Source organism: Nuphar pumila, chromosome 4, assembly GCF_984573655.1.
Source record: "Nuphar pumila chromosome 4, dmNupPumi1.hap1.1, whole genome shotgun sequence".
NCBI classification, from domain to species: domain Eukaryota; kingdom Viridiplantae; phylum Streptophyta; class Magnoliopsida; order Nymphaeales; family Nymphaeaceae; genus Nuphar; species Nuphar pumila.
Genome location: NC_143252.1, coordinates 131,312,625 through 131,326,766, shown reverse-complemented (window position 1 = coordinate 131,326,766; position 14,142 = coordinate 131,312,625). Strand labels below are relative to the sequence as shown.

At 38.2% G+C, this 14,142-nt stretch overlaps 1 protein-coding gene across 1 annotated transcript; it reads left to right on the top strand.

Annotated features, from left to right (window-relative positions):
* The first annotated feature begins 257 nt into the window (after positions 1-257).
* Positions 258-677, top strand: LOC149841079 (uncharacterized). The gene has a single exon (XM_090005186.1). The coding sequence runs from the start codon at positions 258-260 to the stop codon at positions 675-677; it is 420 nt and encodes a 139-aa protein (XP_089861312.1).
* Positions 678-14,142: the final 13,465 nt, after the last annotated feature.

Below are 14,142 nucleotides of genomic sequence, written 5' to 3'. Positions count from 1 at the left end.
CACAAAGCATGGAATATTATGTAAAGGCTCCACCTTTTTTATCTGTTTCTCCCAAAAAAACAAAGCACTAGGAGTCAAATGGCCGGTGCCTTTTGTAAACTTGTCTACATGCTCCTTCTATAAAAACCTACTCCCCTACTCACAAAGAGCAGCAGAAATTTAAAGAGACCTCCCACTTCCCCTCCTCCAACCTTTGCCTTCAGTTCCTTCCTTAGAAGACTCCATCTCCCTTCCTATCAAAACTTGCAGCAACATACATGGCTTACTATCAACATAACAGGCCGTCAGGGTTCCTTGATGGCTCTCGCTCCTTCTCTGAGGCCCTCCCCCCTCTTCCCCCTCTTCCCCTTCTGTTCTTCTCCTTTATATTGGCTCTCTTTCTTTCTCTCTCTTGGTACATGAGCTACGAGTCGGTTTTCGAGGGCTTCATCGATCAGATCAAGTTGGTTCTCATGCTGTCTCCTCTGGTACTGCTGTTGGTCGTTCACTGGCTCTCTGGTGCAGAGAGGAGGAGGTTTGCTAGTTACCTGTTTCCGTTACCAGCAGAGAGGGACTCCATTCACCGGGCAGGTGGTTCTCCTTGGTGGGTTGCTGTGCTCTTGGTGGTGCTCATGTTCATGATCTCTTACCGATCGTCCTTCCATGAGCGTTGGTTTCCTCTGTTGACTAAGGGATGAGAGAGAGAGAGAGAGAGAGATCGTTTTTGTACAGAAGAAAGTTTGATGTAGATGGATATGATTCCTCAGCTAAAGTTTTATGAAGCCCTGTTTTTTCTAATAAATCTTTTTTCCGTTTGTATATATTTTTTTTCTGAATATTCATGTACAGTAGCGGCTTTAAACAGGACTGGTTTTTCTAATAAATCAACTTTTTCTATTTGTATCTTTTTTCTGAATATTCATGTACAGTAGCGGCTTTAAACAAGAGTCGGTTCTATGTGGTCGATCATGTTTGGATGGACAATTGTATCTCAAATGTAATTGCTTCATGATGTAACCGCTTGGGGTCTGCCTAACCTCAGCTGGTCAATAAAAAAAAATTTGTTTTGGTTTATCACTTGATTTTTGGTTTCTCTAGCCCGGTTGGGGCCGTACACTTGTCAATTGATTTTTGGTCTCTCTAAAAACAAATTCAAGAATGAAAAATAACTATTCTATGCATGTTTTAATTTCTTGTAAGCAATAGGGAATACATCTTTAAGCTCAAATTAAGCAAAATTGTGCAACTACCATTTTTGTAATCCCTTGGGAAAGTTTGGAGATTAAACTAGTTAGGACCAACCGAGTTCTCACATTTGAATACCAGTTATGAGGGCAGATCAGTTCATATTGAATATAACCGATTCCTCACCGCACGTCTCGCTTGATCGATATCTGCATGGATCTCAAATCTCACGGTTCCCAAGTGAGGTGTGCACTGGGTATTCAATAGGTCCTTATCGCTCTCATAAATATTCATGGCTGGCTCTCCTATAAGAGACATGGTAACATGTTCGGCCCTTTTGCATTTTTTTTTTGTGTGTGTAGGGGTGGGCACCTGGCCCGATGGGCCAAGCCCACCTAGCCCAGTACCATGAGCTGGGTTTGGGTCAAGGTTTTAGGTCCAGGCCAAAACCAGTCCATATAGGTAGGTCGGGCTGGGCTGCTCCGCAGACTACCTGGTCTGCCTGATGAGTCTGAGTTATTTATTAAATTTTAAATAATTTAAAAATTTAAAAAATAATCATTACATAATAACTTAGTAACTATTGTTTACTTAATTAGTTATATTAATTTTATGAAAAACTAGAAAGATAATTAGTTGGGTGCATGAGAAGTTGAAAACTTGTTAATTATTACTATTTACAAATGGATTTGGGCTAAGCCGGGTCAGACCCTGCTCGCTTTGGCTCAATGCAACCCCCGGCCCTTGTGAGTCCAGAAAGTGACAATTAAGTAGGGTGACATGCTTAGTGCAACAGCAGTAAAAAAACCCCCTGTTTTCATCATTTTTGCGACGAAAACCTTGTACTCTTGGATTTTGTGCCGACTCATTGTCGCCCACTGTATGAGATTGTTGATGATTGTGAAATGAAACGTTTTCCCTTTTCTCTCGAAAACAAATTAATTAATGCGAGAAAACTTTTTCACACTTTTGTATTTGCCACATCAAGTTACGAAATCGGATGGTGATATCCCATTCAAGTTAAAGCTTGAGCTGTCAATGAGTGGAAAAGTCGCATTTGCTTAAGAAAAAGGATGTAGTGTTTTGTTTTTTCTTCTCTGTTCCAGAGTCGGCAGGTTGGTGTGACTTGAGCTTTTTTTTTTTTTTATATGATTTAAATGTTTGAGAATGTTTCTAGGCGAGAGACATGCATATCTCCACTAATAACCATAAACCCCTCGCCTCGGGTACGCCATGCCCATCACTGAGTGGTCTCAGAGTAGGATCTCCGCATTGCTTATGCTCAAGGTTTTTGCTTTTTTTTTTTTTATAGGCAAGCTGGGGTTAGGCAGACCCTACCAGATATCTCTTAATCTCCATGTGGCAGAGGGATTCGAACCTGGGCCTTCAGCTTGACACAGGACCCCGCTTACCACATGAGATACCACCTCGGTGGTAAGGTTTTTGCTTTTACATATATCAGAGTTACCCGAGGCTTCTTTAGAAAGAAAATTCGCTTGACATAAGGCTCGTGATTCTTTCGCGCTTTGAAGTAAAAACCAAAAAATAAAAAATCACTTTTAAACATAAAAACTATCTGTCTTCTAAATCTAAAAATAAAATTTTTAATATTGTAAATAGAAAAAACACTTTCTACTTTGATGGGTGAAGGAACATCTCGTTCAAATCTAACCTCATGGATGTTTTTAGCATGGTTAAAGCAGTAATTTACGAACCCTTAAATCTTGTTTTTTTAAGGTAAAAATATTTTTTTTTTCATAATTGAAAATTCCGTGAACTGTAGGCAATTGATTTTTTCATCCTCAAGAAATCTAACATACATGTCAGAGAAACAAGTTTAAGGACTCGTTTATTTTTATTTTTTTTAGAAAGGCTAGCTGGGGTTAGGCAGACCCCCACCAATTGCACAACATACCATTGGGTTTTGACCTTGCAACGTCCCAACACAAGGTGACGTACCCTAACAACTCCTACCAAACAAGCGGAGCCCCCGTTGTGGTTTCTACTAAAGAACACACATTCTCTCTTATAAATGCTTATTTCATGTTAAAAAGATTTGTACATTTTACTAATATAATGAAAAGCAAATTGAGTTTTAATGTAACCACCAGCAGATGCCAGCTGCCTCCATATGTAAAGGTGTAAAGCTTTCTCCTTCAATGTTCAAATCACCTCCAGTTTTTACTGTAAATATAAAAAGTGCCCCTGTGGCACAACAGCAAAGTTTAATTCATATATAAGTGCCTAATGCATGGAAGATTTACATTTATCAGCCTCAGTTTTCTAATTTTTAAAGATAGGTGCTCATCTTTTTCAAAAATTACTCAAACGATTGCCTAACTTACTTTTCATATCACCATACTCTAATTTCCTGATCTTGTTTGGACGAAAGGGCATCAGAAAAACGGGAAAAGGGATCTGCAAGCATCAAGAAAACATGTTTTACAGTAGAAGACCATGGCCATTAATCATAGATTTGACAAAAAAGAGTACATTGATAATCAAATAAATTTACTGTAAATGAAAGGCCATAACCACCAATAAGGCCCCATTAAACTGGATCCAATGTAATCCAGATCCATCGGCTCAGAAAACCGATTGTAGCATTATCTAAACCTAAGGAAAAGAGAGGAGAGGGGAGATCATCTAATTGTAAAAGACTCTAATTACTGAAAGGGAAAGGGAACATCTTCCTCTGTTAACGTTGAGAGAGGTAAGAGAGAAACTTGGGATCGTGAGGGTAGGCTACATCAGCCGAACCACGTTAAGTCTTTGCTCACTGTGTGCATCTTATTTTCAATTTTGAGTTTTCTTATGATATTAGAGCAGTGTTGACATTTCAGTGGGGAGGGGGTTTACGTGAATGTGAAAGGTTCACATTCAATGTGCCATGTGAAGGGTTTAGCTACATAAATGCATGTATGTAACCCTCCACACTTCCTCACTATAAATTGAGGCATGGTTGTTGTTAGAGTATTGCACGGATCTAGATCCAACTCTAGATCTGATAACAATCCCAACAAACTCAGATCTAATTCCGATAATGATCAGGCTGCCATGCGTGATATCCCATCAAATGAGCAACAACATATATCTGATGATCATGTTGATCACGTGAATCTCAGCAAGGAGTATCCCTGTAATCTAGTGGATAAGGATAAACTTCTTGAGTTGTATAACTGTGAAACAGGTCGAACTGTAAAAGATAAAGATATAAAGGAACCTCCCTCTCGTGTTAACTGCTAAGAGAGTGTGAGAGTAATTTTACCGTGGACGTAGGCGTCCAGCCTAACCACGTTATACCGTGTTTTTTTTGCTTTTGGTTTCTGATATGGTATCAGAGCCGCTATAGGATCCAGTTGGTTTCTCTAGAGCTATTTTCTTCTCATCCTTGAGCTTTCTGTTTGGAGGTGGCTCTCTACTATCGTAATGGCGTCTTCTTCAGTGTCAGGAGGATCTAATCAACAAATAAGTGCCAGCATTCAAAACCACCTTTCTTCACCTTCGAATTTACAACATTTCTTAAATGTTAAGTTGAATGCTGAGAATTATCTGTTATGGGAGCCTCAATTCACTCCTATCTTGCTGTCATATGATCTCTATGGTCTGATCGATGGATCTAGACCATGTTCACAAAAGTTCAAATTGTCTGCAAATGGTAAAACTTAGGAGCTGAATCCTGATTATCTGCCTTGGATCAGACAAGACCAACTTCTGTTAAGCTGGATTATTTCATCAGAATTTGTTCATACTCAGATAGTTGGTTTGAAAACATCTTACGAAGTATGGAACAACTTGAAACAAACCTATGTTGCTCATTCACGTTCACGTGTGATGCAGCTGAAAGAACAGTTGCAGTCTCTGAAGAAGGGAAATAGAACAATTGATGAATATCTTCAACGGGCAAGAACCATATCCCAATAGCTTGCCATGGCGTCAAAACCTGTTGCTGATGATGACTTGATTTTATATATTTTGTGCAGCATGTCATCCTCCTATTCAGCCTTCAGGACCTCAATTACTACTAGAACCGACTCTGTTACTCTTAGTGAGCTTCATGTTCTACTTCTCATTCATGAATCACAACTTCAACTTGCTGAAAGTGATGAAGGACAAGATGATACTTTGATGTCTGTCAACTTTGCTCAACAGACTGATGGCAACAACAACAACTTCAAACAAAACAACAATAGAGGCATATATTAGAAGAACAATCAAGGTAGAGGTAATTTCAATCAAAATAATCGGCAGGGATACAATCAGAGCAAAAATCGTATCATATGTCAATATTGTGAGAAGTCGGGTCACTCTGCAAAGACGTGTTATCAGATTACACGACCCAAACAAAATCAAACTGCATCTCAACCTCAAGTATATCATGCTGCGTCTAATGACATGGATGATGGAAACTGGTATCCAAACTCAGGCGCGGCCCACCGTATAACCAACGATCTGAATAATTTATCGATCCATGATTCTTATGAAGGAAAGGACAATATTAAGACTGCTGGAGGCACATGTTTGAAGATATCTCATATTGGAAATTCGCAGTTTAAATTTTTAAATTCAAATATTGTTCTTAATGACATTTTGCATGCTCCAAAGGCTACACGAAATCTACTATCTGTCAATAAGTTCACCAGAGATAACAATGCAGTGTTTGAATTTCATCCTGAATTCTTTTGTGTTAAGGACCAGAAAATAGGTGAAAGAATAATGCACGGGAGGAGCCATGAGGGTCTCTACCGAGTAAGATTAAATAAGGGGAACAAGGAGGCATGCATTGGTGAAAGAGTTTCAGTGGATCAGTGGCATCAGCGTCTGGGACATCCTGCCTTCAAAGTTGTGCAGTGAGTTATTAATAGATTCGATTTACCTTTTGTTCAAAAACTTAAATTGGATAAGGTTTGTGATGCATGTCAAAAGGGAAAAAGCCATTCTTTGCCCTTTGACATAACACATGTTATTTCTTAGCATTTAGAACTTATATTTTCTGATGTTTGGGGCCCTGTGCCAGAAATAAGCTTAGACAGATATAGATATTATGTTATTTTTGTTGATGTATTTTTTAGATACACATGGATATACATATAAGGCTGATATTGCGAATGCTTTTCGAATTTTCAAAACAAAAGTTGAAAATATTTTTGAAAGGAAAATCAAATATTTTCAAAGTGACGGAGGAGGAGAATACAAAAGTCTTGAACCTTTTCTCCAAGAAAATGGAATTGAACATTGGATATCTTGTCCATATATACATGAGCAAAACGGTTCTGCAGAATGCAAACACCGTCACATAGTCGATATTGGGTTGTATTTCCTTGCCCAAGCTGGTGTACCAAGTAAATATTGAAGCTTTGCTTTCAGTACTGCCGTTTACCTTATAAATCGTCTACCCAGTGTTGTCAACAACCACAAATCACCTTATGAAAAACTTTTCAAACAACAACCAGAGTATAAATTCCTTTGAATTTTTGGTTATGTATGTTATCCTTGCCTACGTCCATATCGTAGTCATAAACTAGATTTCAAATCCTCATGTCATGTTTTTCTTGGATATAGCAACAAACATAAAGGGTATGTCTGTCTTGACATTAACTCATCAAAGATCATAATTTCTCGAAATGTGATCTTAATTTGATGAAAATAGGTTTCCCTTCCAAGAGATCAAACCCCTACATCCTAAAACCCAAGATCATCAACCTGTTATCATACCTTTTACTATTCAAGGTCAACCTGATCCACCTGTTTTGGAACCACAGTCATCCACTAAAATCTCTACTTTACCTGAATCTTCAATTGAAATCCAAACACCAAATGAATCCCAGCATGAACATACTGAAGCACCTCCCTCACCAGAAGTCCAAGCTCCTCCTCTTCAAAAACATCATATGGTCACCAGATCACAAGATGTAACTCGTATTTCAAAGGTCTATTCTTCCACCATACATCCTTTACCTGCAGCCCTTATATCAGATCTCCTTGTTGATCAAGAACCACTCACCTTCAAACAAGCCCATCAAAGTCCTCACTGAAAGAAGGCTATGGACCTAGAAATGCAAGCTCTTGTTCAAAACCAAACCTGGGTACTTGAGCCACCAAGCAAAAATCAGCATGTGATCGGCTATAAGTGGGTATTTAAGATAAAAAGACATTCTGATGGTAGTTTGGAAAGGTATAAAGCACGACTTGTTGCTAAGGGGTTTAATCAGGAAGAAGGAATAGACTATTTTGACACCTTTAGCCCTGTTATCAAACCAACTATCATAAGAATAGTTTTGTCTATAGCTATCAACAGACACTGAAAAATTAGACAACTTGATGTTAGTAATGCCTTTCTCCATAGAGAACTTCAAGAAACAGTTTACACGGTTCAACCACCAGAATATATTGATCCCTCTTATCCTCATCATGTTTGTAGATTGAAGAAGGCTTTGTATGGTCTTAATCAGGCACCCCGAGCTTGGTATCAACGACTAAACTGTTCTCTTCAACAAATGAGTTTCAAGAGCTCTACTACTGACACATCTCTATTTGTTTTACATCAAAGCAACTTTGCTATGTATATTCTGGTGTATGTGGACGACATCCTTATTACAGGGAATTCATAAATTTATATTCACAAAGTGATCAGCCACCTTCAGAATGAGTTTGCCCTTAAAGACCTTGGAGAACTAAATTATTTCCTTGGGGTTTCAGTTATACCTAATTCAGAGGGAGTTATTTTATCTCAACGAAAATATCTTGGAGATCTTCTTCAATGTGCCAATATGCTTGGAGCTAAGCCAATCTCTACTCCTATGTCATGCTCCAGTTATCTTCGATGAGATACAGGGACTCCTTTTTATGATCCTACTCTATATAGACAAATTGTTGGGGCACTTTAATATGCTACTATTACTAGAACATACCTATCTTTTGTTGTACATAAATGCTGCCAATTCATGCAAAGACCTACCTTTGACCATTGGCAGGCTGTCAAATGGGTGCTTCGATATATTAAAGGAACTTTACACTATGGTCTTCATATCCAAGCACCTTCTAATCAATGTCTCTATGCCTATAGTGATGCGGACTGGGCTGGTAATCTAGATGGCCGAAAGTCAACTAGTGGATATGCGATATTTCTTGGACCAAATCTTCTTTCTTGGAGTTCAAAGAAACAAAAACTGTGGCTCACTCTAGCTTTGAGGCAGAATACCGCAACTTTGTCGAGTTGATTTGGATTCAGTATCTTTTACAAGAACTTCACATTTCCTTTCAAACTCCTTCTATATTATGATGTGATAATGTTAGTGCCATTTATATGTTAGCACACCCTGTTTTACATCAACGAAGCAAACATGTGGAAATTGATATCCACTTTGTTCAAGACCGAATTGCTAAAAATCAGTTGCAAGTTCATCACATTGCATCTGCTGATCAAATTGTTGACATCCTCATAAAACTGTTGCCAGCTCACCATTTTTTAGATCTTTGTACTAAACTCAAGGTTCTCCTCGAACCCTCGAGTTTGAGGGGGGATGTTAGAGTATTGCACGGATCAAGATCCAACTCTAGATCTAATAACAATCCCAACAAACTCAGATCTAATTTCGATAATGATCAGGCTGCCATGCGTGATATCCCATCAAATGAGCAACAACAGATATCCGATGATCATGTGAATCTCAGCAAGAAGTATCCTTGTAATCTAGTGGATAAAGATAAACTTCTTGAGTTGTATAACTGTGAAACAAGTCGCACTGTAAAAGATGAACATATAAAGAAACCTCCCTCTCGTGTTAACTGCTAAGAGAGTGTGAGAGTAATTTTACCGTGGATGTAGGCTTCTAGCCGAACCACGTTATAATGTGTTTTCTTTTTGCTTTTGGTTTCTGATAGTTGCTTAATGAGAGCAACCAAGGTGTCCTCTTTCTATCATTTGGGTTCAGGGTCTTGCTCACCATCGACTTGACGGCCTGGGCTTATCGTGAGCATCAATAGGTTGAAGAAAACGTCGTGCACCTAAATCAATGCTCGTCTCATCCATGATGTCTACCGGTACATATTTTTTGCTTTTACATTCCGGTTACTATTTCTATGAACAACAATATTGGGTTATGGGCTCACACCTTGCATTCACTGTATGTGTGGGTAAGTCGGCATTCATGTGAAACTCAATAAGATTTGTATCGATGAACATTTCTATTGTTGACTCCCCCTTCAATTTTTGAAAAGTCGAAAGGCGACGAAGAAAGACTTGATCGGCGCACCACCGCCTGCGAGTTGGCAACTATTTTTTCCCTCCTGTGAAGGCGGCGATGGTCGTCGATGCTGGAATCCCTGTTTTTGCCATATTTTTAGTACCCCCTTGCTTCAACTACAACCATCTTGCAACAACGGCTGCTGGTTGTAGGCAGTTGTCATCGGCAGAAGAAAGTTGCTGATCGATGGCAGACGGTCATCAGTGATGACAGACGGTCGTTGTCAGCATTGGATGCCATCCCTGGCCGCATTTGGGACACGCAGCCAGAGGTAGGCGCAGTAGCTACTGCGACACAATGATCGACGGTGGAGGTCACCATTGGTTGCCGTGGCCAGCCACCGATAACGGAAGTAGTCGGTAGATAAAAAAATATTTTTTCGATGTTTTTCTATTTTGGAAGATGGTGGGGCATGCCAGAGGCTGACAATGGCTGGCTATAAAAGGCCAACTGACAATCGTTCTTAGACGTGCCGGTCACTGTAATGGTTGCCGGCCGGAGGCGACAACAGTCGATGACGTATATGTAAAAAAACAAAAACAAAATCAAAATCCCCCTTCTCCTTTGTCATGCTTTTTAGTTTTTTCCCCTCTTCTGTCGTTGGACGGTGGTGGACGACGTAGGTCGCCGACGCCATCGTCTGACTGTCGCCACCGACAGCTTCAGCTGGCCGCCGGTGGCGACGATAGATAAATATAAAAAAAAACAGAAACCCTTACCTTCGCCAGTGCCATCGACGACGGAGGGACCTATCGCCGTGAGGTGGTCGCTGTCGTCGGTACTAGTGGCCATCATCTGAAATGGGGGGCAGCCGCAAACGTCAACAGAAACAAAAGGTGGGGGGCGAGTTTATCAGGCACCATCGGTGGGAAGCAGATCAGGTCATGCTGAAAATGAGTGTTTTTTCTCATGCGGACATCGTGGCCGTCTGATTGCATTTTGGATGAATGCCACGTGGTTTTGTTGACTTTTGAGCTTTTTAAAATGCAAATCGGATGGCCACGATGTCAGCAGGAGCAAAAACGCTCATGTTCAGCATGACCTGATCTGCTCCCCCATTGGTGTGCCTTTCAGTTTATGAGAAAACCGAACATTTTCGGTTTCTCAAAAATCAAAACCCGCTTTTTTTTATAAAAAAATGAATGACCTGGTCTGGGCGGGTCAGGTCTAGATCCGGACCCGATCCTGGAGACTGGACCAGACCCGAACCTTAGGATTGAACTAGACCCAGATTCATTTGAGCTTCCGGGTCTAGGTCAGACCCGACCTGGATGGGATCAGACCCAGACCCATTTGAGATATCGGGTCTGGGTCTAACCTGATCCATACGCAATTATGGATCTGGATCTGTCTTGAATCTTTTATAGATTGGGTCCAAGTCTAAATCGGGTTGTGTTCTTGGATTCGACCCGTATCTTATTTCGACCGGGTCTAGATATGAATCATGTCATGAATCTGGATCTGAATCAGATCTGGATCTGAATCAGATCTGGATCCAAGTGAGTCTGGATTATGGGATCCAACTCGGGACCCAATAATAACTGGGCCTGGATCCAAACAAGAGGGATCTGACCCAAGATTCATTAGAACTGATTCTAGATCCAGATTGAATTAGATCAGGTCCGAAATAAGGTCCATATACTATTTAAACTCATTTAAAGCTGAATCAGTTATGTAGTCGATACAGGGCATTCTGAGACCGGTTAGGGGCCATTTTTGAGCGCTTCCTATAAGTTTTTCACTGATTTCTGAATGTAAAAACTCTATTTTCATGAACCTATGAAGGAACAAGGATGTTCTTATTCGATTTTAGGGGTTTATGAGTTTTTTGTACATGTTTCAGACTGTTTCGACTGTTCAAAATCGATTCAGGTCCTTAGTTGACCGATTTGGGGCCGTTTCAGCAGTTCAGCTCATTTTTAGATCGATTCCAACTTGAGGACCCCAAGTTTTACTCATAAAGAGCATGTTTCAGTTATTTTTTTATGCTTTATAGGTGTATTATCATGGAGGCGTGACCTTTTACATATATTTGATATTATTTAAGTTATGCATGATATTTAAGCATGAATTATGACTTAATTTATGACATTTATGATGTGTTTTTATCAAAATTTATTTGTATATATAAGTTGAAGCAAGAATTTATATTTGTTTATGATATAATATATGTTTCGTTATGAATATACATGCATTATCATATGTGCATGAACATGCTCTATAATACGAATATGTTTATGGTAAAAGATCTCAATTAACTGACTCATGCAATCACTAAAGTGATTTGAGTTGTGTTAATTGAAGATTCTGTGAACCGTGTTAAGATTCAGTATTATGATTATGTGTGACTTATGAAATAATGATTTTACCCAAAGGTAGGGCATTTGTTCAAAATTCATACAGGGTGTAATAGTAGATGTATATACTAGCTTTTCTTTCATATCATCATATTTCATCATATTTTATTTTATTTTATTTTATTTTCAAATTTCCAATTTTTATAAAAATTCTCTCATAAAACCCTGATTTCAAGGTCATCAAGGGTATTTTGGTCATTTTTATTTCAATTTCGAATTTCCAACTTTATTTTCGAATTTTATTACTTATTTCTTATGTTTATATCAAAGGGGGTATGAATCAGGGTTTACATTTGGATAATATTCGATAATTTCTAATATTTTTGGATAAATTCAGATAAACCTACATTTCTGTGCTAACATGTTTTCTAGTTTTGCAGAAACATCCAAGAAGAAGACTTTATTTATTTTTCTTTTATTTCAATTCCATATAAAGTTGTAATAATTTGAAATAAGAGTTATTTTTCAGCTTAGAATAGGACTGCATTGCATATAGTTTAATTGTTGCAATTTTGAATATCTGATGTATGATGCATATGCACATTTTCCAAAATCACTATGGTTGACACGAATGACACGTGCACAAGCTCTTAGGGAGTTCACGAATTTGGTGGAATTCTTATTTATGGCCATAGTCAGAATACGAAGAAAACCAAGATTTGTGATCTTCGTATTAGCCATATTCAACCTACACTTTTAGGCTAACTTCAAACATGCACTGCATTTCTCAAAGTTTCAAAAGGATTTTCAAATTTCTCAATGAAATATCTTTCAAATTCATACTCATTCATCCAATTTGCATTATTTTCAAACTCTTTTCTCAATTCCATTTCAGAGAAATTGATTTTCTCAAGAATTTCCAAGTCTTTCTCAGGATTTGATTTTCTTAGGACTCTGAATTTTCAAATGAGATTTCAAAGTATTTCCCAAGTTCAAAATCATGATTTTCCAAGATTTCCACATTCTCAATTTCATTTTCAAATCCCAGAATCGATTTTTCCAAAGTTTCTTGAAGTATTTCAGAAGTTGGTTTCTTAAAATTCTCAAATCCATTTTCCATTTCAAAAATCATTTTCCAATGAAGTTCCTGATTTTCTCAGAATTCTCAAATCTATTTCCTCATAAAAGAAATCCAAATCTCAAAATTGATTTCCTTAAAGTTTAAGTTTTCCTGAGAATCCATTTTCCATTCAGAAGTCATTTTCGAATGCAATTCCTAATTTTGAATGAAATTCAATGGTTTTCTCAAGTATTTCTCAAGCATTTTCCAAGCACATTTCAATTTTCCAAAGCAAACATCATATTTCTCAAACTTGTATCTTTTCAAAATTTCATAGCACAAACCTGATTCTTTGTGCACTCTAGGAAAATAGAGCATGATTTAGATAATTTAACTTAGTCAAAGCACACCTTTGATCCTTGGTTCGATTACCCCTGGTAAAAGCGCCATGAACGGTTGAACCTCGTACCGACAGGCGGATCTCATTTCACAAAATTTTCCCGTAAATTTTCAAAACGGAGATGAGTAATTTTCAAAACCATTTTCAAAACTTTGGTCGAGTTTGACTCATAGAATCCTTTCTCTCACTCTCGCAGAGGGAGGAGAAATTTTTTGCGATGATAACAGTTGGCCTTCTCTTGGACAATCACTTTTACTTAAGTTCACTCCTCTAGCAACAGAAGTCCCAATGGGTTTCGAGTCATGCATTCTATATTTCTTCAAAATATTGTCAATATATCTTTTTTGACTCAAACTGAGAATTCTTAATTCTCAATTTCTAGTAATTTTGATTCAAAGACTGTATGAGGCTTCACCCATATCTTTCATTTCGAAGTTGGTATACAACTAACTTTTTGTGTTAACTAACATATCATTATCATTTTCAGTCAACAATATATTATCAACATAAAGAGATAAAATGCAAAAGCGACTCCCTCTTTTTCATACATATACACAGTGGTCTAATTGATTGGCTTCATATCCAATCTTAGTTATTGCTTTATGAAAAGCCAAATACCACTGTCTTGGTGACTGCTTAAGTTCGTACAAGGATTTTTTCAACTTGTATATTTTGTCACAGTCTATGACATATCCCTCTGGCTGAAACAAATAAATGGTTTCTTTTAAGTCACCATTCAAGAAGGCAGTTTTTACATCCATTTGCCATACATCCAAGTCATAATGAGCTGCTATGAATAATATTATCCTGATGGATACAAACTTAGCAACTGGTGAGTAGGTTTCAATGTAATCAACACCTTGCCTTTGAGAAAAACCGTTAGCTACCAGTCTTGCTTTAAATTTGTCTATTGACCCATCAACCTTGTACTTCTTTTTAAGAACCCATTTATAACCAACTGGTTTCCTTCCTTCA